This window comes from Cynoglossus semilaevis, chromosome 10 (assembly GCF_000523025.1).
Source record: "Cynoglossus semilaevis isolate Cse_v1.0 chromosome 10, Cse_v1.0, whole genome shotgun sequence".
Classification (NCBI taxonomy): Eukaryota; Metazoa; Chordata; class Actinopteri; order Pleuronectiformes; family Cynoglossidae; genus Cynoglossus; species Cynoglossus semilaevis.
In genome coordinates this window covers 3,078,697-3,100,289 of record NC_024316.1, presented here as the reverse complement: position 1 = coordinate 3,100,289, position 21,593 = coordinate 3,078,697, and the positions used below count along the sequence as shown (strand labels likewise).

The 21,593-nt window shown below is 40.8% G+C and overlaps 2 protein-coding genes across 7 annotated transcripts in view; one reads left to right on the top strand and one right to left on the bottom strand.

Moving 5' to 3' along the window:
• The first annotated feature begins 29 nt into the window (after positions 1-29).
• Positions 30-4,011, top strand: ribc1 (RIB43A domain with coiled-coils 1). Its single transcript, XM_008318132.3, has 8 exons — positions 30-256; positions 652-870; positions 1,167-1,384; positions 1,471-1,585; positions 2,366-2,484; positions 3,067-3,303; positions 3,540-3,706; positions 3,869-4,011. The coding sequence occupies exons 2-8, from the start codon at positions 672-674 to the stop codon at positions 3,948-3,950; spliced, it is 1,137 nt and encodes a 378-aa protein (XP_008316354.1). The 5' UTR covers positions 30-256; positions 652-671; the 3' UTR covers positions 3,951-4,011.
• Positions 4,012-5,633: 1,622 nt separating this feature from the next.
• l1cama (L1 cell adhesion molecule, paralog a) overlaps positions 5,634-21,593 on the bottom strand; it is a 45,360-nt gene continuing 29,400 nt past the window's right edge. For 3 of the 6 annotated variants that reach the window (XM_025058965.1, XM_008318134.3, XM_008318136.3), the window contains 26 exons: positions 20,930-21,032; positions 20,346-20,548; positions 18,537-18,659; positions 18,214-18,384; positions 17,253-17,367; positions 16,636-16,820; positions 16,214-16,345; positions 15,992-16,138; positions 15,305-15,416; positions 14,836-14,996; positions 14,124-14,283; positions 13,610-13,734; positions 13,404-13,505; positions 12,973-13,170; positions 12,818-12,888; positions 12,027-12,252; positions 11,810-11,925; positions 11,173-11,389; positions 10,540-10,662; positions 10,115-10,291; positions 9,908-10,021; positions 9,660-9,809; positions 9,232-9,360; positions 8,466-8,538; positions 8,295-8,306; positions 5,634-6,992 (listed from right to left, as the gene is read on the bottom strand). In XM_025058965.1, the coding sequence (XP_024914733.1) occupies positions 6,737-6,992; positions 8,295-8,306; positions 8,466-8,538; positions 9,232-9,360; positions 9,660-9,809; positions 9,908-10,021; positions 10,115-10,291; positions 10,540-10,662; positions 11,173-11,389; positions 11,810-11,925; positions 12,027-12,252; positions 12,818-12,888; positions 12,973-13,170; positions 13,404-13,505; positions 13,610-13,734; positions 14,124-14,283; positions 14,836-14,996; positions 15,305-15,416; positions 15,992-16,138; positions 16,214-16,345; positions 16,636-16,820; positions 17,253-17,367; positions 18,214-18,384; positions 18,537-18,659; positions 20,346-20,548; positions 20,930-21,032 (3,701 nt within the window). In that variant the 3' untranslated portion in view covers positions 5,634-6,736. The remainder of the gene's footprint in view (positions 6,993-8,294; positions 8,307-8,465; positions 8,539-9,231; positions 9,361-9,659; positions 9,810-9,907; positions 10,022-10,114; positions 10,292-10,539; positions 10,663-11,172; positions 11,390-11,809; positions 11,926-12,026; positions 12,253-12,817; positions 12,889-12,972; positions 13,171-13,403; positions 13,506-13,609; positions 13,735-14,123; positions 14,284-14,835; positions 14,997-15,304; positions 15,417-15,991; positions 16,139-16,213; positions 16,346-16,635; positions 16,821-17,252; positions 17,368-18,213; positions 18,385-18,536; positions 18,660-20,345; positions 20,549-20,929; positions 21,033-21,593) is intronic. The other 3 variants (XM_025058967.1, XM_008318135.3, XM_025058968.1) reach the window with 3 other exon arrangements.

The window sequence follows — 21,593 nt, the reverse complement described above, 5'->3', positions numbered from 1 at the left end:
GATTTGATGAGTTCAAGACATGAAAGAAAGAAAAAGAAAATAGACTTTGTATTAATTTTACCCAAAATGCAATAATAATATTGCGGTTGTTTATTTATTTTTATTTCTTTGTTGTTTATTTTTGTTTAATGCTGGACCATATGTTGATATGCTACCATGGTTACCAAGAACATAAACGCAACTATTCACGAAGCCGTTTCGAAGTAGTTTTCACAATTACAAATCTTAAACAATATTTATATTACACACTTAAAACGTGAGTATTGTTATAAATAGTACTTTTCTATCTTGTGTGAAGAATTGCTGTGTGTGTATCTGTTTGTTTTCAATTGTCCTGTCCTGTAAGATCTTGGCAAAAGTTTGTTTCGTTACATTGACCTATTTTTAGCAAACTTTATTATTTTAAAAACTTCTAGGTATTGTCAGGGTAGCCATTTCCTGATCTTTTGACTAACTCTAAAGGATTTATAGAATATGATGTTTTCTGGGTGCATTTATGTATAACTTTTACACACAATTTGGGTTGCATTTAGTCTTTTCTTCTCCACCCTTTAACTATATACATTTTAATTTATTTATTGATTGATTGATTTTTTTTTACCTTTATTGGAATCGTAAACCCTCATTTAATGATGTGCGTCCTTTTTTTAGGCTTACTACAAACTGCAAACATGTACAAAGTTGACTTGCCTTTAAACCAGTCCATTGAAAAGGCTGTAGAAAGGAGGAGGTTTGCAGAGACAGTCCGTAAGGCTCGAATCTTCAACACTCGCCTCCGTGTGATGGGTGTCGATGTTGATGCTCTACACCAACAAGTCCAGGAGAAAAAACATCAGAAAGACATGGAGCAACGGCGTGACCAATATTTTGGTAAATTTGGTTCAAGTCATACAGTATAAACAGCTTGTCACACTTGTGTACATGGGGACATGTGTCATTTTTGTTTACCTGGCCAATGTGGGTATAGGAGGCATGGGTTTTTACTCGGCAAACCGGGGAGTTATACTTGTGCATATGGTCAAACTGTGAAAACATTCAGGGACTAATTTTCAGCCAAGTGTGTACACAGTCCTTTTAGACGGTGGATTTTTATTGATATAAGAATATTGATAGAAACGTTTTAGGCGTTTAATGTGATTTGCATATTTAAAATCACTGTAATACAGATAAACTTGGAGAGTATCATGAGAACCTGCAGCTCCAGCAGGACACCGATGAAAGACAGAAACAAGAAGCTTTGCACAGGGACTTAGTCCAGTACTGGGCCACTCAGCAGCGTATGGAAGACTCCAGGGATGCTGATCTGAAGTGCGGCCTGAAGGGGGCGTCCAGGATAACCGTTCAAGAGAGTGAGCTGGGCCCTGCTAGTATGCAAGTCTTTCAGGTGTGGCATCTGTAGGATGTTAATGACCAACAGTCCATTAATAAGCATTTTTATACTGAAGCACAATGTTTTTGACTCATCCACAGGGAGAGGGGGTTAAAGAGGGGCAGAAGAAAAGAGAAGAAATAAAAAGAACTCAAACTGATCTGCAGGCGCAGAAAGAAGAAAACGCAAGAAGACGCATGGGAAACAAACACAGAGGTGAAGAGAGAAAAGCATAAAAGTCAGGAACATTCAAACAAACATGTTTACACTGTGATAACTGATGCGTTAACAACTGAACACACTACAGCTGCTGTAAATCACACACAAGCTTTTGACAAACAATCCTACGCAGAGGCTTTATTGCCAGGTGCTATTTATGAATGAATCACAAAAACCTGTTATGTACACTCACTGGCCACCTGGTCTCTTCTTTGTTAATAAATGTATCTATCCAACCAATCAAAAAGTAGCCATAAATGCTTTTAGGCATGTGAATATGGTAAAGATGACCTGCCGAAATTCAATCTGAGCATCAGAATAGGAAAGGAATGTGATTTAAGTGACTTTAAAATGTGGGAGAAAAGTTGTTGATGATGCCAGACAGACTTGGCCATTTTCTTTTTCTTTTTTAAATAAAACTTTCCTAGCATAAAATTTCATGTGTTTCAAAGAAAATGATTCAGAAATATACAGAAGTCAAATTCTAATCAACATACCATCTTGTAGATGGTCAGATGGTTTGGAGATAATCAAACTGTTCCAAGCAAGATGTGCTGAAGACAATCTCCAGGCAAACAATTGGACCATGTCCATTCTATGTTGACAAAGATCTTACACTTCAGGCAGGACAAGTTGTCAATATGTAGTAATCTCAAACATCTGATGCAGCTGTAAGTGAGTGATTGTAAGTGTTTTATTGAAGAGCTTTGAACAATGGACAATGTCGTGGTGAAAAAAACAAAAAACATGTAATAATTCAACATTTTTACGCTGCAGAAAATGTGAGGACCAGAGAAGTGATGCATGAAGATCTGAGGAATGTTCAACAAGCGGCACTGGTGGAGGAGTGTCGGAGAGCTACCCGCGTCGCTCTTGACAACTATAATCGAGCTCTGGTAAAACACATTCACACAACGTCCACTGACATATCTCACAGTGATCTGTCGATGCAAATGCTCATAAGAACAATCGCTGACACGGTATTCCCAGGTGGCGGGTTTAAATTTAGGACACTAATTGAAAATGTTAAGTCATGCACACATTTGCTGCCGGTGCTCATCATGTTAAATGGTGGTCTACAAGGTGGATGGTTTGAAGAGCATGGATGAGTGCATGGTGCTTCTCTGTTTTTAAAAGCATTCATTAAACTCACCCTTCATTTGCTCGATTGCAGTTGACTGAATCCTCCTTTGGGAGATATGTTTTCTACTTCTTCAGGTCGTTGTGTTTCTTTTACAGATGAGTGTTTTGGTTTTTTTTTAAATCACTTGCATGTACAGTATGTGATGCATGATGAAGCTGAATGACTGGGTCTCTCAGGAGGATGTTTAACGTTTGGCTCCTTCTTGACACTATGCCAACAGTAATATGAGTGGTTTTGTCTGATAAAACCCTTGGCATCTTAGTCACTCAGGGAGAGATCAGTCAACTCTCCCTGGTTGCACGAGAAAAGTCACACCAGAACCTGTTGCCCACAGGCTGCAGAGCAGGTAGAGAACACGAGGGAGCAACAGAGGAGGGAGGAAAGAGAGAATTTTGCAGAGATACGGCACACGCTGACATCAGACATGATGACGGAGCGTGCAGGAGCAGCAGAAACAGGATTGGAAGGAGGAATAATACCCAGGGTTCTGACTGACAGGTGGAAGGGGCTGACACCTGAGCAGCTGAGCGCCATCCGTAGGGAGAGAGAGGCACAGTGTCTGGAGAGACAGGTAACTCATTTAATGCCATTCACACCTTACACACACACACACACACGTATATATACATGAAATTATTATGTCTCTGATTTTACTAACACTATCAGAGGCTTTATTTGGGTTCATTCTAAAAAAGTGCACCCTAAACTGTTGAAGGCACTTCTCCATATAAATCTTTAAATTTGTTTAAACCAAGTATTTCCCATCACGTTTAAATTCTGGATAAGAATGCGTCTTTATGTCTTCAGAGACAACGTGATGCTGAAACAATCCAGGACGCAGCGTGGGACTTTCAGCTGATGAAGCTGTCCACAGCGGCAGAAGACGAGGAGACAAAAACAGCCGAGCTGAGGAGACAGAGGAGGATCCAGATGGACCAGTACAACATGCAGCTTGCCAAAGTGTTGTGGGCACAGTGAGTACTCCTCACACCTACATTACATACTGTACTCTTACTATTTAAGCAGCAGCTAGTAAATCACATGTGGGCGTGGGTAACAATGAATAATTCAGAATACATTTCCTGTTTTAGAAGATGACAAGTCACTGTGTGTTTTTGTGTTTGTGTGTCCCTCAGTCAAGACTTCCTGAACCAGAAGCTGTACACCAACAAACCCACCAAGGACTATTTTAATCAGTTCAACAGCAGCTCTCGCTGAACACCTGTCCATTCCAGGCTCGTCCTTCCGTGACAAACACTTAATAAAATATATTGATTATTATCCTCCTACTCAGTGTGGATTGAATTGTTCCGAATCAATACTCGAGATCTAATTTATTGTGTCACATGGTCATTGATTTTTCTGCATCAGACTGGTGGAAGAAAATTAGAAATAATGTTTGATAGAATTGTTCCGTGTACTTTATTTGCAGTCATACGTCCTGTTACAGAGGTAAATTTATATGATGTTGTCACAGTAATAATGGCTCTTCGTGTTGTAAAATTCCTCTTAGCTGCTAACTGTTTACCTCGCCACCACAGAGAGGAAGGTTAGTATCTAACAGGGAGACACGTGCCCTGTCTCACACTCCCCCCGCCTATTCTTCAGCATTGTTGTTGTTGTTGTTGTTGTGGTTTTGTTTTTTTTACAGAAGCTGTTCAAAACTGTATTTCCATAGTTACAAGAATGGGAGATAAAAAAAAAAACAAAAGAGCAAATACTCAGATCCTGGTATTTATTCTTGACACGGAAAGCAAAGAGTGAGCAGAGCAGCAAAGTGTGTGTGTGTGTTTTTGCACACACACATTCCTCATTCAAAGCTAACATTTGCCCTGAACGCTGACCTCTGTTGATGTGTGTGTGGTGTTTGAATAATAATGACAACATTGTCCTTCATTTCTGCAGTATGAAAATAAATATTTTAAACCAATATTTGTACTGAGTGTGTCTGTTTGGGGGGTGTTCACCCTCCTCCTTTCCCTTAAACTCATTTCTTTTACCTCCAGGACCTTCAGGTAATATCTGTCTGGTGTCACACTTTAATTTAAAAAGGGACAAATGAGAACAGTTCATGTGGGGTTTCCCCCATGGCGTGGACAAAATGTCTCTGCATCTGTGCCTTTAATAAATGCCTCTGACAAAGAGTCCACACACACACACACTGCACTGCCAATGCCAGATGGCCAAGCATCCTTCGGTAGCTATGTACTATCACTTAAAAGAGATATTTCATCGGTGAAATTTAAAATCTTTAAAAAGATCGTAGACCTTGATGTACAGTATGCACCACACTCTACAAAGAGGGCGGAGTCAGACTGAAACAGTCGTAGACGTCAGGTATTTTGGGAGGTTGCTAATTTCGCAGGTTTAGGAGGTATCAAGGTGCGGTATAAATAGAGCATCCACCAAAGGCACACTCTCTGGGAGAAAGAATGGGTCATGTCTCAATTTTCTGCGGATTTAAAAGCAGTGCCACCAGGAAACAGTCTGTCTACAGTAAGTAATCAGATTACAAATCAAGGTAAGGCCTTTTTAGCAGAACAATGTCAGGCCAAATTTTGCATATTTCTCTCAAATGAATGAACTCAATTTAAAAAAGTCACCCTCTCACATCACCTTTCTCGATCAATTATCAGTATTTAATTAGTCATTTGTATCCAGCCCTAAAATAATAACATACTGTGTGTTTGATGGAGTAAACGTCTGCTTTTATTTCTGCTTTAACACCTCACTGGTAATTATCACATCTGTCTGTGAGATCAGCCTTGCTTTGTTAAACATCTGAAAATAAAACCTGATAAGGTTTGCCCACAAGTCTCAGCTCTTTGATCTAGGATATGAATAAATTGTGCTGCTGAAGCGGGGTTTTGAAGTCGTAGATTAATTGGTTTGAAAAAGTAGTAAATTAGAGACAGCAATGTTTTAATACAGTGTAGAAAGAGACAAAGACAGATACAGAAAGCTACACGTACAAGAGGTCTTGACACGAAAAAAATTACAATATCATTTCCAATCATGACATTACACTTCGGGTGGGGATGCGAGAGAGTAATGACATCACACTGGTGCTCTATGTGCAGCCACAGGAACTTAGAAGAAGCATGTACATGTCTATAATACTGTATCATGGCTAAGTAGATATAGATGATGTAGATGCTATATACACACCAGATGCTACTCAGCATCTTCACAGCAAGATTCCCGTAATGCGACCGCAGCGTTATTTATAGTAAGAAACTTGGCTTCACTTCACATAGTTTCAATGAAAACATCACATAATTTGTGAATTATGTCTAAAAAGAGAAGGCGTGAGTCAAACATGTTATATTAAATGTGGAACAGAAAATGACATCATGGTCATTAAATATAAAAAACACCTGATGATTACAAAAAATAAGGATGTGTCTTGTTTCCAAACACAATAAATGAAGGGGTGAGGGTTGAGGGGGAGTCCAGTTAAATGTTAGGCATCAAATGGCTTTGGACACATGTTCAACAAAAATCGTTCATTATCTTCTTCACACATCATCATCCTCCGTCACTGAGTTATCTCTCTAGCGTCACACTTCTATCTGCAGCGTCACACCAACAGTCCCTGTGTTATTTCTGTACAGACTCGTACACAGACATTCTGGCTTCATCTTTCTACAGAGATAGCTGCTGAGAGAAAGGTAAGAGAAGAAAAGGAGAGAAATGAGTCACGGTCGTTTTTTTTTGTAAACTAACGTGGGTAAAGTAGGGTCAGAGGGTCAGAGGGTCAAAGGGTCAAAGGGCATCGGCAGGTCAGTCACACTTGTATCATGTCGTCCACTGCTCTGGACACTCCTTTGGTCAAAATAGTCCCAGTCGATCAGATGACAGCGAGGGGGCATCTGAAGAGTCAATATATTGATTGTGTTTCGATAGTCAGAGTACAGATCAGCGAGTCAGTAAGGAACAAGAGCATATGGGCACATATGTGTTGACGTGTTTTGGTCTGGTGGTCCCCACTGGTGGTGTGGGGGTTAATCCAGAAAGGTAACCGAGTTGGGTGTGCCGTTGGCAGCTGGGGAGACGGCGTTGGGATTGAGTGGCGACTTGTCGGGCAGGGTATCTAGACCACCCTCGCTGGGCCGACTGATCTGGCTGGCCAGAGACTCATCTATGTTGATCTCTGTTGTTATGGCACTGCCGCCGTTGAAGTCAAGGTTGTCCTGGCTGCACAGCTTGCTCTCCTCACACAAGGACGGCAGGCTGGCCGTGTGTTTCTCCTCCAGATCACTGAAGTCAAAAGTAGATAGTGTGAGCAGCGAAATTTTAGGTTCCCAGCATCAACAAGAGCAGCAGCAATCACAGAGGACACAAGATGACGATGCATGAAATGTAGACCTGAAACTAAACATGAATAAAACTCATTTAACTCAGTAAAAATGTTTATTTAATTTAAGAAATTATTTTGCCAGACCTCATTTGCCCTGAGTACACCTTCTGTGATAGGCATGTTTATTAAGGGATTACAAGCAAAAAAATGCTAAGCTAGCTATACTGAATTTCACATGGTTTTTGACACAGTTTTATCTTAACCAGCTGGAAGCATCACCCACAATGTAACAATGGACATTAGTGTTAGTGAACATAATGAGCTCACAGACTAATTTTAGTCTCAGGTCTAGGTCTCACATTTATCCCTACTATTTGTGAGCAGGTGCAGGCATCAGTCCTTGGATGATTTAACCTTAAGTTTACTTATAAAAAAAATCCACTAAAAATAATAACCTCTGTTTTAAGGTGAACCCACCAAAGTCAGTAACGCACAGTTCCAGACACAGGGTTAAACAAACAACAACACGACAAAAAGGATGCGATTAGAGATTTCTACTGCGTATTTCCATCTAATAAAAGCAGAGACATCTCAACATAGGTCTGGCTCCAGTTGTTTCATTTCGAATTTTAAAACCACTTAGTGTGATTAAATCATTGACCTTCACTTGCTGCTGCAGTTTGTTCAGTGCTGCAGTTAATATAAATAAAAAATGAGCCAAAAAATCCATTACACTTCCACTGCAGTAACTTTGATAAAAAAAAAATGTTTGTAAGAAGGTGGCGCTTTGGCCCAGAGGCAATGTCTCTGTCATTGGTGTGGAACTCCAGGGTTCACCTCCTGGGCAAGTTCGAATCCCGGTTAGGGCGGTTGGTACCTTCCAGTGGACTCACCACCCCCAGGAAGGTTTGGGGGGTTGGTACGGTGCAGTGTGATTTGGGTGGCGACTGCTGCCCCCGCGACCCGGTAACGGATAAGCGGATGAAAATGGATGGATGGATGGATGTTTGTAAGAAGAACCCTTTAAAATGAACCTTTTGCTGAACTAATGTTATAGTAAATTACATATTATATCAAGTTTAAAGCTAACCAAGATCAACTGCATAATAAATTGTAATTTTAGCACGCAGCCAAAAATGCGCAGTATATAGCAGCCCCTGGCTATATATGTTAAATTATATTTCATTCAAGCATTATGGGAAGAATTGGTAAGTGATGCAGTGAGGGACAAAGGATAAATGGCTTTGGGAAAATCAGCATACCTTTCTAGAGATCTGCATAGCACAGGCAAGCAGTGGGGAGAAAAGGAACAGGACAAGGATCACAAACGGTTAGAAAAAAAAAATAACATAAGCTGAGGGAATCAGGGCTTCATCCTCAGGCATTAAAATTCAAAGCATAATAAAGGAGGGATGTGCACTCAGATGACAAACCTGTACTCTCCAAAAGTCTCGTCTTTCATGGGCCGTGCCTCTGAATCCATTGGGCCGTCTTCTTTATCTTTCACTGTAAAGACAGAAGATTATTGGATTTCGTTATCACGATGATCTGAGTCTTGTTACTTCTCTAAACTCTGTCTTGGACTGTGACAGAGACATCGAGTCAAAGAGAAAGATAATGGTCGATTAACATATTAGGGATAACAATATTCTGACTGTCGGTGATTATGTTAACCAGTTATTTCAATGGGTTATTTATGTAAATTGGTGTCGTTTAGAATAATGGTGTAATCTGACTGAATTGGATTTTATATTAAACTAGAGGGAGCCAAAGCCACACCATGTCTGAAGTTATGTTCCAGCGTTGTCAACCACAGTAGTTTAACTGTGACTTACTGTATATACACTGACTGTTGTGGTACGTTATCATTTCAACAACATCAGGTATGGATAGGTAGCTAGCTATTCAGCTATCCCTACTAAATGTATGTTCAAACTGTGATGCAAACTGATATGCGAAGAAATCAGCTAAGAATAAGTCAATAAGAATAAGGCAAGCAGTGCGTGTGCATATGTGTATATGAACATATTTTATACTGGTAATGTTATTTATTTAGTTATATAAGGTAAAGTCAATAGTAAATATTTTTTACAGGGCCCTGAGAATTGATATTCTTCACCACTTCACCACAGATATTCTTTATCAGTATCTTTTTGGAGAATTACACTACCATTTGTTATTGTGACAACCAACACTCACCTGAGTATTTTCCTCCTTTGCTCCTCTTGACAAAGCAGAGGATGAGCAGAATCAGCAGCAGCAGCACGATGGCACTCACGACGCCAATAAACCAGCCTTGTGTCGCAAAGCTTTGCTGCATTTGGACCACTGGGTGTATTTATTTAAGTGACAGGAGCAAAGAAAACAGAAATGGTAGATTAAGCCAAATGCATAAGCGACAGATTTGTTCACATTTGTTGTTGTTGAAAATCAACCTCAAACAATCAGGTTATGTTAATCAGGAAATGTTAAGCATCTCAAGTCTTTTTCAGCCTCTGGATGAACTCTGCAGGAGGTGAAGGAACATGCAGGAGACTCTCTGTAGGATTAGGTGTTATATTTAGCAGTGTGGAGGCCCAGAGGAGTGAGAGCAGAGGAGATGAAAATAAGCAAAGTGCTTACTGTACCTGTTTCTTCCGTCTCAATGTCAGTGTTCCAGAAGGTTGTGTTCCCATAGGTGAAGCGTAGACGATAATGAGATCCAGGAGTCAGGCCCTGGAGTTGGTAGAAGGACTGAGAGGTGTCCACCCTATCTACCTTCTTCCATTCACTGCCATCTGTAGAAGAACAACATGAGTCAAGTTCACTTGTTTTGTTGTTCAAGGCTGGAAGACTAACGTATTTAAGGTGGTAGTAAGTACTTTAGTAAATATACCATTTTTGTTGAGGTAGTGGATCTGGAAGTTGATGTTTCTGTGTCTCTTTTTGGCCACCCAGCTAAAGTTTACAAAGGATTCCCCCACAGTCATGCTGATGTTACTAGGGGGCGCTGAAATACATCCAAATAGATTACATGGATTAAAAGGTAAAATCGTATCTCTCCTTTTATTTTATTTTTCTTTTATAAAGACCTGGTCTGTACCTCCATCTAGTATGGTGGCACCCTCCTTCATTATTGGCGCTCCTTCCCCAGTTTCAGTGCGCCCCCTCAGGGAGAAGCGGTAACGGCTGTGGCGATCCAAGTTGGTCAGGTTCAGGTGAGTGACTGACAGATCATTTATGGCCACCACTTGCATGGGACTATCATCAGTCTTCACCACTGACACAGGACGGACAAAAACATCGGAATATTGATTTTCACAAATCAACATGGCTGACGTATTGCTGTGGTCAAGTGACACGTGACTGAGTGATGAGCATCATTATCAAAATGTACCTGTGACATTTTCTCCATTCATTGATTTGACTGAGGACATTGTGTTAAGCACGACAACATTCAAGCCTCATTACTGAAGGTATCTTAACTTCATGCAGGATGAAACAGGATTAAATGAAAGAAATGCTCACGTTGTTGGTATCGCAGTACATAACCAATGAGGATTCCATTTGGTTCATCGGGAGGTGTCCAGTGAAGGGTCATTTCTGTCTCTGAAGGGCTGTCCAATACCAGGGATGTGGGAGCACTGGGAACTAGTAGCAACATAAGGGAGCAAGATTAAAATTAAGATAATGAATTCTGTAGTTTTTAAACAAATATTATTAATAATTATTAGAACTGTATTGATCCCACACTCGGGTAATTCTTGTGTTAGCAAGGAGCTAGGAGTCGCCAAGAACATGGTTACTCTACTTACAAGGCAGGTGTGCTAACTGCTACACTATGGCACCAAACAAGTTCAAGTTTGTCTGAGGCCAGGATTTGAACCCAGGCTTTGTAAACCAATTCTTAGAGTTCTTATACCCTGAGTGATTACTGTGATAATCATATCGCATAATGCCCAAATCTTTTTAACGAGGCATTTTAAATGTGTGACGAGTTCAGTTTTCAGTGATGCTGCCTTCTGTTTGTATTTTCTCTTTTAATTTAATGGTCTGGACATTTTTGTGGTAATTTTTACCAGTAAAAATAAACTCTAGGTGGCAGTATTACGACTGAAAAGATCCAACATCCAACATTCCCAGTCCCAGTCTCAGGCTCACCTCCCTCATGGGTCTGGAAGGACAGCATCTCAGAACCAGGCCCCTCTCCTTTACTGTTGAACACAGCGACAGCCAGGTCATAGTGAGAGTAGGGTCGGAGGTCATGGATGACCTTCTTCTCCTCATTGGCTTCAGTCTCCACCACAATGGTGCTCACTGACTCCTTTGCTCTTCGGCCTCTGTGGTGCCCCCTAGAGCCAGTCCAGGTCAAGTGGATCTGGAGTTTTAAAAAAAACCAGATGAAGAAATTGAATGCATTTAAATGTAAACCTATACCATATTGTTAATTCTAAGACAGATTCAGATCTTATTGTAACAACCAAAACGTGTTAAATTACAATTTTAAATATGTTAAATCAGAGGTGAAATAAAACAGCAATCCTGAAGATAAAACCAAGAGAAGAGAAAATGTCAACATGGAGAATCTGGTTCAATACAAAAGTGAGATTATCAAAACAAGAAGAAAAGCATTATCCTCACAACCTTGAAACAAGAAAAAAAGAAAACAAAAACCCAGGCCCCTGCTGCACTGAGCTGTCGCTCGGCCCCACTGTGGACCAAAAATATGTTTTATTCATGAGAACAGGGACTAAATATGTTAAAACAAACACAACAGAGAGAGACACAGGATCAGTACCTTGTAGCCCAGCAGGTGGCCCCTGACTGTGTCTCTGTCTATCGGGGCCCAGACCACTTTGATGGTGGTGCTGTTAATTACCCTGACACCCACATCCATGGGAGCTTCCAAGGGAACTAAAGAATTAATGTAAAGAACAAGAGAAGTTAGATGGAAAATGAGATGCAAAAGAAAAAAGACTGTTGGTTTTAAACTGTAAAAGTTTTGTTTTTATTACCATCTTCTCCTGAGTAGCCAATCACTGGGTCTGGCTCAGGCCCCACTCCTCTCTCATTCATGGCCTGAACTTTGATCTCAAAAGCAGAAAAGTTGCCAACGTTACTAAAAACCAGTGGCGGCGCTGTTGTGAAGTTGGTGTGCCATTCGGGTCCGTTGCCCACGACTCGCCTCCACTTCACTTTGTACTTAAAGTCAGGGCCGTTGAAGGTGTGTTGGTCCATTTCCTTCAGTGACACAAGAAGCAGTTTTAATGGCCGACAGTCTTTTATAAGAATATTTCTTCAGGTCTAGAGCAGGGGTGTCAAACTCATTTTCACCAGGGGCCACATCGGCAATACAGTTCCCATTAAAGAGCCGGTTGTAAATGGAAGACTGTACAGACCAGGGGTCCAGAACCACCGGTCTGCGGACCAGTATCAGTCCACAGGTCACTTGGTACAGGGGCCGCATTGGGAATACTTAATGTACTTAATTTTTACTAATTTACTTAATTCAAAGAAAATCCTGTCATATGCATTTGTAGTAAGGGGTGGTACCGACTGACCAGTCCTTGGAACAAAAAAGGTTGAGGACCGCTGGTATAGATGTAACTACTTCATAACAGACTAATACATGTTACAGCAATTGATATTTATTTAATTGAATATAAAAAACATTTAATTACTTAGGTTAAGAAACTTTGCTGCATTGACTTTACTAAATGCTTTTTAAGCTCCCGGCTTGGCGGGCTGTATTTGACCCCCAGGCCTTGAGTTTGACATGTATGGTTTAGAAGAATAAAAACAGTACCTCCCAGGTGATGTTTAGAAACCCTGGGTCTGTAGACACACTTCGTACATCTTCAGGGTTATTATCTGGAGCTGTGATATGAAGGGCAAGAAAAATGAACTCTCGTACTTACTATACCCACGGTAAACTGCACATTAAAATAACCAGCCTCTTACCCTCAGGAGGGGTTGTAAATATGTCAGAGGGCTTGCTGGGGTCACTTTTGCCCACGTCATTAATTGCAATCACCCGGAAACGGAAGGACATGTAGGGCCACAGAGAGAGATCTTCACGCTCCTGGTTCCCCCCCACTGTCCTCAGCTCTACCCAACCTTTTTCCTTCATTTCCTGGTCCTCAAACTGAATCACATACTCTGCAGAGAGAAAGAGTGATGTAAGAGGTGGGAAAGAAACCACAAAAAAAAAAAGATTGAGTGAAAGTAAATTTTACAACACAGCTGCTTTATTATAGCTGATGAAGGAAAGGTTACATGTTTTTTAAAGATAACTAAAAAGTTTCCTGGGATACGTCTTCATCAATATATCATATATCCTAGTATATTGCTAAGACAATGTCTAATCAAAAATGAACAAGAATTCACTGAACCTGTGACAGGACTGTTATGGTCGTCTCCAGGAGTCCAGTTCAGTGTGATAGCGCGATGTCTAGGGTCAGTGATTTTGAGCATGACAGGAGGATCTGGACGATCTGAGCAGGACAACAACATACGTATTTATTTTCACCTCCATTCAAAGTTGTGAGAAAATGAAAAAGAGAGAGTACAGTTCTTCCAGGAACAGCAGTGATCTTACCACATAAGGTGAGGGTGCCACTCGCTTCGGCCATGTCCATCTTAGTGATGACCTGACAGGTGTACACACCTTCATCACTTGGTTCTACATTGGAGATTATCAGGTCTGGTCCATCAAAAGTGTATCTGTGGAAACGTCAAAAAAAAAAAAAAGTCATCGCCTGTGAACCAGGTGACCCTATGAGTCATTTCCAAAGAATTGGTTGGAAACATAATTATTTTAGGATTCATCTTTTTTTTTTTCACCCGTCGAATTATTAGTGTGTGTTTCATTAAGTGACATTTATATTTAATTGGAAAATAATATGTTCAATAAATCCATTCAGATATCTGTAAAATACTATACTTTACAGATAGTAAACAGTAAATGTGAGTAGATACAGGTGAAATAATAAATTGATTTAAACCACAATTTCAATCAATCTATTATTATTATATTGCCTTCACAAATTTTTTAATATGATCTCATCACTGTCACGTCTTCAGGCAAAGTAAAAGCCGATATTCCTTCTTACTTTTCGTCAATGTGTGACTCAAACAGCTTTTGATTGTTCATCCTCCACTGAATAAAAGGAAAGCCAAGTTTGGGGTCGACGAGGGCCAGACAGGTGAAGATGGCTTCCTTTCCTGCCTGGATCTTCAGAGCCTGTGGTGGTGACAGAATCACTGTCCTGTCTGTGGGAGGAGGAATGTGGCGTGTTAGACTGTGTGTGTGTTCAAAGTTCAAATTTAGTTTGAAGTTGGGATTAGAATTATTGTCAGATTAACATTAGGATAAGGTTTAAAATGAGAGGTCATCTTGCCATTGTTAGGAGCAAGGGTCTTTTTTCAACTCTAAAATCGGTTCCTCCAATGGACCAAATCAGACTAGTATTATAAGTAGACAGCAGATAAGAAGGAACTTTTTCAACAAAATTAATCACTTTTACAAAACAACATAATGCTGTCCTCTTAACTTAAGATCAGATTCACAATCTTTAGGTAAAGTAATGTTGACTTCAGGTCATTACATGTGATTGACTTGTCAACTTCTCTCTGCAGTGTTCATAAATCTGTAGTATTATTACAGTACTTCATATACTTTCACCACTCAAACTGTCAAATACTGAATTGCTGAGAAAATGATTTAAAAAAGTCTCTTTTGGTGTTGAAGGTTGGGGACCTGTAGCTCAATGTGTATGTGAAGTGCCCACAAACCACAAGAACCAGTGCGTGTGTGTCACTCACTGAGCACCTCCAGCTCTGCGATGACTGACAGGTTGGTGTTTTGAACAGAGCAGGTGTAGAAACCCTCATCATCCTGGGTGATGTTAGAAATCTCAAGACCCCCGTTTGTCAGCTGGTTAACTCTTGGATCGGCGAGGAGGTTGCTGCTGCTGCCACTCTCCCTGTTAAACACACACACACACAGAATATCAGAGCACACGAGTGATTTGACAATGGGAGTGAAGATTAAATCTGGCACGGGCAGAATAATTCACCAGATTAATTGTCCCTTTCTCACAAAGGAACGAAGCCTGGTTTAGATCTGCGTTAGAGTGATATCATTCACAGTTCAGATGCTGCTGCATGTCTGTGAATTTATGCATCTCACTAGACCGACGTAATATAGTCTATGTGAAATGTGTCTTTGAAAAGAAAATGGCAGGGAAAACATATTTGTTAACCAATGTAAAGAATGTCTCCTGAGACTCACCACAGCACTTTAGGCCTCGGGGACCCAAAAGTCTCACACTCCAGTAAAGCCTTCTGGCCCTCAGTGAAGGTGTATGTATTCCTGTCCTCAGTGAGGATCTGTGGCGGCAGCTCTGACATCAGGCACGAAGAGAAATTAGTCACAAACTTATACAGTACTTCCTTTCATTCGTGTAGTCAGGCTTAGAGTCAACTCTCCTACATCACAGCTGTTATCACTGAGAAATGTGGTATCAGTAAAAAAAACCTACTGCTGTTTGTTTTCTGGTTCCTGAGACAATTAGTTACAACAAAATTACATTGATGTAGATTTGCAACACCTTCTACAAACCAACGTCAAGATGGAAAATACTCACTTAAATCCATTAACTACGAAACAAAAATTTACGAAAAGCATATAAATAATTCCAACCTTTTGGATTAATCATAAATAAAACAATTCTGAAAAACAAACATTTATCCAATATATTTGTCTTTTTGTATCAGTGATATACAGGGAAAAAAATATCATATTTTGAACTGTTGTTTATCTCAACTAATCGTGATTCATCAGATTAAAAAGTTTAATCATTTTACAAAAATGTATTGAAAAATCCTAAAAAGTCTTCAAATTGTTGTTATGGCTCACAAACACAAGCGGTGATGAACCGATCATTTTATATCCACACGTACATTAGCGTAACCTCACCTATGACGTAGACATTGGTGTTGGTGATGATGGTTCCATGTTTGTTGGAGGCCTGACACTGGTATATGGCGGTGTCGTTGAATGTGACGTCGTTCAGAATTAGAGATCCTCCAGGTGTCAGGGTGTGTCTGGAATCTTCATCAGATGCTGTTAAAAAACACTCAGTGTCAGAACCAGTCAAGTGCTGCAGTGTCAGTGAAGATGTGCAGAGTCGGCACTGACCTGAGATAGGGAGTCCATCAACAGTCCAGTTAATGGTAGGAAATGGAATACCGTCTGCCTGACAGTCCAGTCTCACAGTCTCACCTGGAGCATACAGCTGACTGACCGGCTCCTTGGTCCAGTATGGAGCAGCTGGAGGAACGGAGTAAATTAGTTTGTAACAGCACCGAATTTTTGAACCTTTATTTTGAAATGCTCATTGTGAAGACTAAAGAAGAAGTTGTTTATTTAGTGAACTGATAGTTTGGCTTCCTGGAAAAGTTTAATTTCACTGTTTGAACTCAAATGTAGATTATTTTATTATTTTAAATAACACAATATTTGAAATATAATTTACATACATGCTTGAAATGTACAATGTACGTGTCATGGGAATATGCATTGTGAAATTCTTATTCCACTCTGGCGTGGACATGACGTACCTTCGACAATCACAGTGTAGGTGTGGGTGACCTTTCCTTGTGTGTTGTTGGCGCTGCACTGGTACTCTCCTGCGTCGCTCTCTGAGATGTTACTGAAGCGCAGGCGACGGTCGAACATGTCTCTGGTTGTTCGTGATTCGGAGAGAACTCCGTCTTTCCTCAGCCACATCACATCAGGCGTGGGACTGAAGGACGCAAATAAAAATAGTTCTTCACAAACTTCAGAGGTGGGCGACGCACAAAAAACTATGCCAGTAAATGTCTTATTGTTTATTTGAGTGTTTTCTGATTTCATTTGGTTATATAGATTAAACCTTCATTTTCTTGGTCCAGTTTTACAGTTAATCAGTTTGTGCAGCCTGCCTAGGCAGGTCAGCTAGTAATATTCTGTGGGGCAGCTGAGATGAAAAGGAAAAGGTCGATAAAGTGTTTCAAGAAAATTTAAAGCAAAAAGCAAAGCTGGCAAAGAGATTAACAAGGGAGAGGAAGATAACAGCATGAGGAGAGGAAGGAGAGGAAGGAGAGGACGTTGGATAAGATGGAGTGGGAGACATGGTTTTAAATGATGGCAGTACATACACATACTCACAAATACATACACACATACAGACACTCACAGGCCTTGGACAATGCACTCAAGCTCTACAGTCTGGCCCCTGAGAGCATGGTAAGTACTGTGGCTTCCAGTAGGTTTCATCATCTGGGGCCTCTTGTTCCGCACTACTGCATTGGCTGGAGAGAGAGAAAGAGAGAATGAGAGAGAGAGAATGAGAGAGAGGTGGAAGAAGGTGGGATTCATAAATATGTATGGCTAACACCATGCTGCTGACACAGCAGCCACTTTCTAAACCTCCCGTACAGGAGAAGAACCCACAGCTGGTTCCTCACCTTTTGAGGAAGCTCATCATCATCATCAGACAGATTTCCTACTTGTACACAGAGGTCCTTATGTTAATGTGCTCATCTGACCTCTCGCTGAGCCAAAGACCCTTCACTTCAACATGCTGCTGTGAGCAGCATCACATTACCATTGACCTGCAGAGGTGAGAGGTCCCCAGTTGGGGCTCGGCACTATCTTCTGGAAAACATGACACCTCACTGAAGAGGTCTTGATGTGATTATTATTGTTAGCATTGACAAGGTGTGGTTATCAGTGATTGTAACTAACTAATGGGTGAAACCATCTGTTCACTGAAAGGAACCTTCCTCTCTCACAGATGGTTATATTCAGGAAATGATGATGATTTTGCCCAATCATCACATTTAAGTCAAGGAACCTGATATCAAACCCACGTTACTTAAAAGTAGAAGTAAAGAAAAGACAGGATTTTACTGCAACAGGTCTCTAATTGGACGGTCCATCTGTCAATCATTCAGATATCTATCTATCTATCTATCTATCTATCTATCTATATTTGAAGTAACTTTACGTCAAATGAAGTCCATTGGAAAAAATTCAATTTTCTGTTAATTTTTATTTATTGATTTATTTTAGCTTTTGTCAATAGATAACTAAAGTAAATAACAACAGGTCAGCCAGGCCCAGACAGTACTACAGTATTTGCAGTACAAACTTACCAGAGGTGACTGTCAGAGTGATGGGCTCCTTTGCCAGAATGGTGCGTGTCGACAGATACTGGACGTTGCAGATGTAGTCATCTCTGCTGTCGTTGGTCGTCAAATGGGCGAAGTACAGGTTGCCGTCCTTGCCCACTACGACTCGAGGACTGAGGTGGATATGATGTAACCCTGAAAACACAGAGAGAAATAAGGATAACTAACAATCTTGTTCACAGAATTATAAAATCAAAAAAATGTGTATGTGTGTAAAAAAAGTCACTAAGAACGTGATGAGAAAGTGTGCAGTGAGGAGACAGTAAGGACGGCGGTGATGGACTTACTCCAGTCCATCCAATGAATGATGGGCTCCAAGGAGCTCTGTGGGGGGTTACACTTCAGCACCAGACTGCTGCCCTTATCTGACTTCACAATCACTTTCTTCTCCTTCTGCAAGGTCGGAAGGACTGAAGGGAGACACGGGTGAAAAAACACACACTCATTAGCTGTAAAAAATGAACACACACATTGATGCACACACACATACATGTGCAGATATTCATGTTAAGAAACTCATCGCCACAGTTTCTATGCATTCGTATCGATAGGGAGACATCGGGGACAACATTTTGTCTTTTCGTCCCCGATTTCTGTGACATCCTTACTGAGACATCACTCTCCTACCACACCTGCTCATCCCCCACCACCACTGCTCATTGTTGCTAACCCCACAGGAGCTACAGTGCTGTGGAGAGCTTCAGATGACATCAACCCCGGTGTGTTTCTGAGGAAACGGTTGTCAGGGAAACTGTGAAGGAAGGAGGTCGACCACAGGAGAGATCCAGTCACACAGGTGGATGAAACACAGAGGTGGTTCACGTCTGCTCTGGGTGTGTGTGTGTGTGAGGATAATGGTGTTAGTGCATGTAATTATGTTCTGGGGGCAATTTTTCGGTGGTCTCAGTGTGAACCTGATTCACCAACAAATTAACTCTGTGATGAAGAGTAAGGAGAGGTGAGAGTTTATACTTTCAGATTTAAACAGAGAATATTTTTATCCACTCTTATCCACTAATTACGGTAAACACCACGTCAGAATTTACTGACCTGGTGACTAAGAAATCCCTGATCAAAGTAGAACAGGAATCAATGGGAAGAAAAAGCAGAAGTTTTAAAACAAGGGGGCGCTCATTTGGATTCAGCTGTTGATCACACGTCGTCTGATGCTGTTCCTCCTCATACAGCAGTGGAGCATATTGAACCGTAATGAGACTCAGCTCAGCTTTAATTAGCTTTTTTTCCCTGTGTGGGGCCCAGACACTGATTGTGTTAAGGCAGAAAATGCAGTTACTACGAAAATCAGGATTCAACGGAAGTCAATGGAGCTGCCAACAGGTGGCGATCCTGCACTTCTGTATGATTAGTTAGTTATTTTTATTTTAGAATTAATTATTATATATATAATGGAAAGTAAAATTCAACTGCTCCTTGCTTCACAAAGTTTTTTCATGTAAAGGAGAATTAACATAACTCAACCAATGGGTTCTGAAATGAGCGCCCCCTGTTTCACATAGACTGTACTGCAGACAAGGTGTGTTATTAGGGAGTCAGTTGACCTGGGATGGAATGCAAATTAAACCTATTCACACTGTTCCAAAACCAAATCATTTTTGAATTTTTTTTACCAGTTGGAATGACATTCAATAAGTTCAAATGTCACTTTTCGAACTATCCTTGGAATAAAAATAAGCGTCGCCACCTAGTGCCTCGTGCAGGTTTAACTGCCCTCTCTGTCGGCTCTGTTCACACACACCTTTGTAAATCACTACATGTTATTGCTGATCAAAGTGACAACACACACAGCTCCCCTTTTATGTGGCTACTGAAGGCATCCACCGCAGTACTAACACTGTAAGTGTCAGACATAAAAACACTGTAACTCTTCACTGTGACACTGTTTGTCTCCAAACATCAGGGGGCGTTCTTTCTTCTGTGCGGGTAAATTCCCTTAAAGCGTGAGCCAATGGTGACAAACCAGCACATGTTCACTGAGCAGGAGTGAATTTGCATAATAAAACTATCAAACAGTCACGTCTGGACACATGTCTGTTTCTGGTCAGTGCTTCCCTTGGGATTGATCAGTATGCTCCTACCGTCAGTGGTGAGTACGGCCTGATTGGAGACGGCGGTGCCCAGCTCGTTGGAGGCGTAGCAGACGTATTTGCCTTGGTACGGCTTCAGTGTGTCCGCAGTGTTACTGAGCGTGAAGAATGCAAATGAGCCGGTGGATTCAGAAACCTTCAGCTCTGGGTCACTGCTGGGGTCAAAGTGGTGTCCGTCCTTTGTCCATCGGAAACTTGAAAGAGGAGAGTGAAGAGTCAAAGTTAAATGACATGGAAGGGAACAAATGTTTGGCAGCTGAACAGAGAAAAAAAAGAGACACTGCGACGAGTTATAAGTTTGTGACATGACTGTGAAATGAATGTCTTCCCTTGTGCACGGAGCAGTTTCCCGTCTCCGAGCCGCTGAGACACTCTGATAAAAGATGCTCTAGGCCTTAATGACATTTATTCCTTGTAGGATTTAAATCTCTGACGGGGAAAAGCTGTGCTCATGTGTAAAGCTAATATGTAAATGTCAACTGAACAAGGAGAGGGAAGGTCACTGTTACCGAGTTGTCAGAACGAGATAACCGTGACGATAACTTCAGTGTGAGGTTGTGTTTGTGTGCACTAACGTTGGTGAAGGGTTTCCGGTGGCTTCACAATTCATGCCAAAGTCTTCAACACTGAAGACGGTGACGGACTCCGGCTGTGTGGTGATCACTGGAGGCCTTTTGACTGCAAGCAGCAACAACAGCAAAACAGTGCATTTACAGAATCACCAAATATTCAGGGATACAACTACAAAATCTACAACAGTATATACAGTATATACACTACTGAGCTACTACTGTACCATGCTACAAACACACAACATGCTTTCATGCCACGAGATCTACGTCGGAAAAGACGACGTGTCAGATACTTATGAGCAACTCATGTAACTCTATTTTTTTTTTTAATTTCTAAAAATTAAAAGTCCTTCTCTTGTGATTTTCATGCCATTGTTAAAGTAAACAATGAATCTGTTGTAGAAATATGTTATATTGTGCTCGAAATACTTTTAACCATTTGTAGTTCAAATTATTTGACATAGTGCCCAATAACACAAGCTAAAATGCAGCCCCAAACCATTACAGAGCCTCTTGTGCTCTTTGCTAAATGACCTCTAAATGAATGCTGAGAAATAATTTTTGCCCACAACTTTTTTGATTAAGTTTTTGGTTCGTTGATCTTTAGATGCATTCTCGACAGATTTGTTTCCATGACTCCATGACTCATGACTATTCATCACGCAGG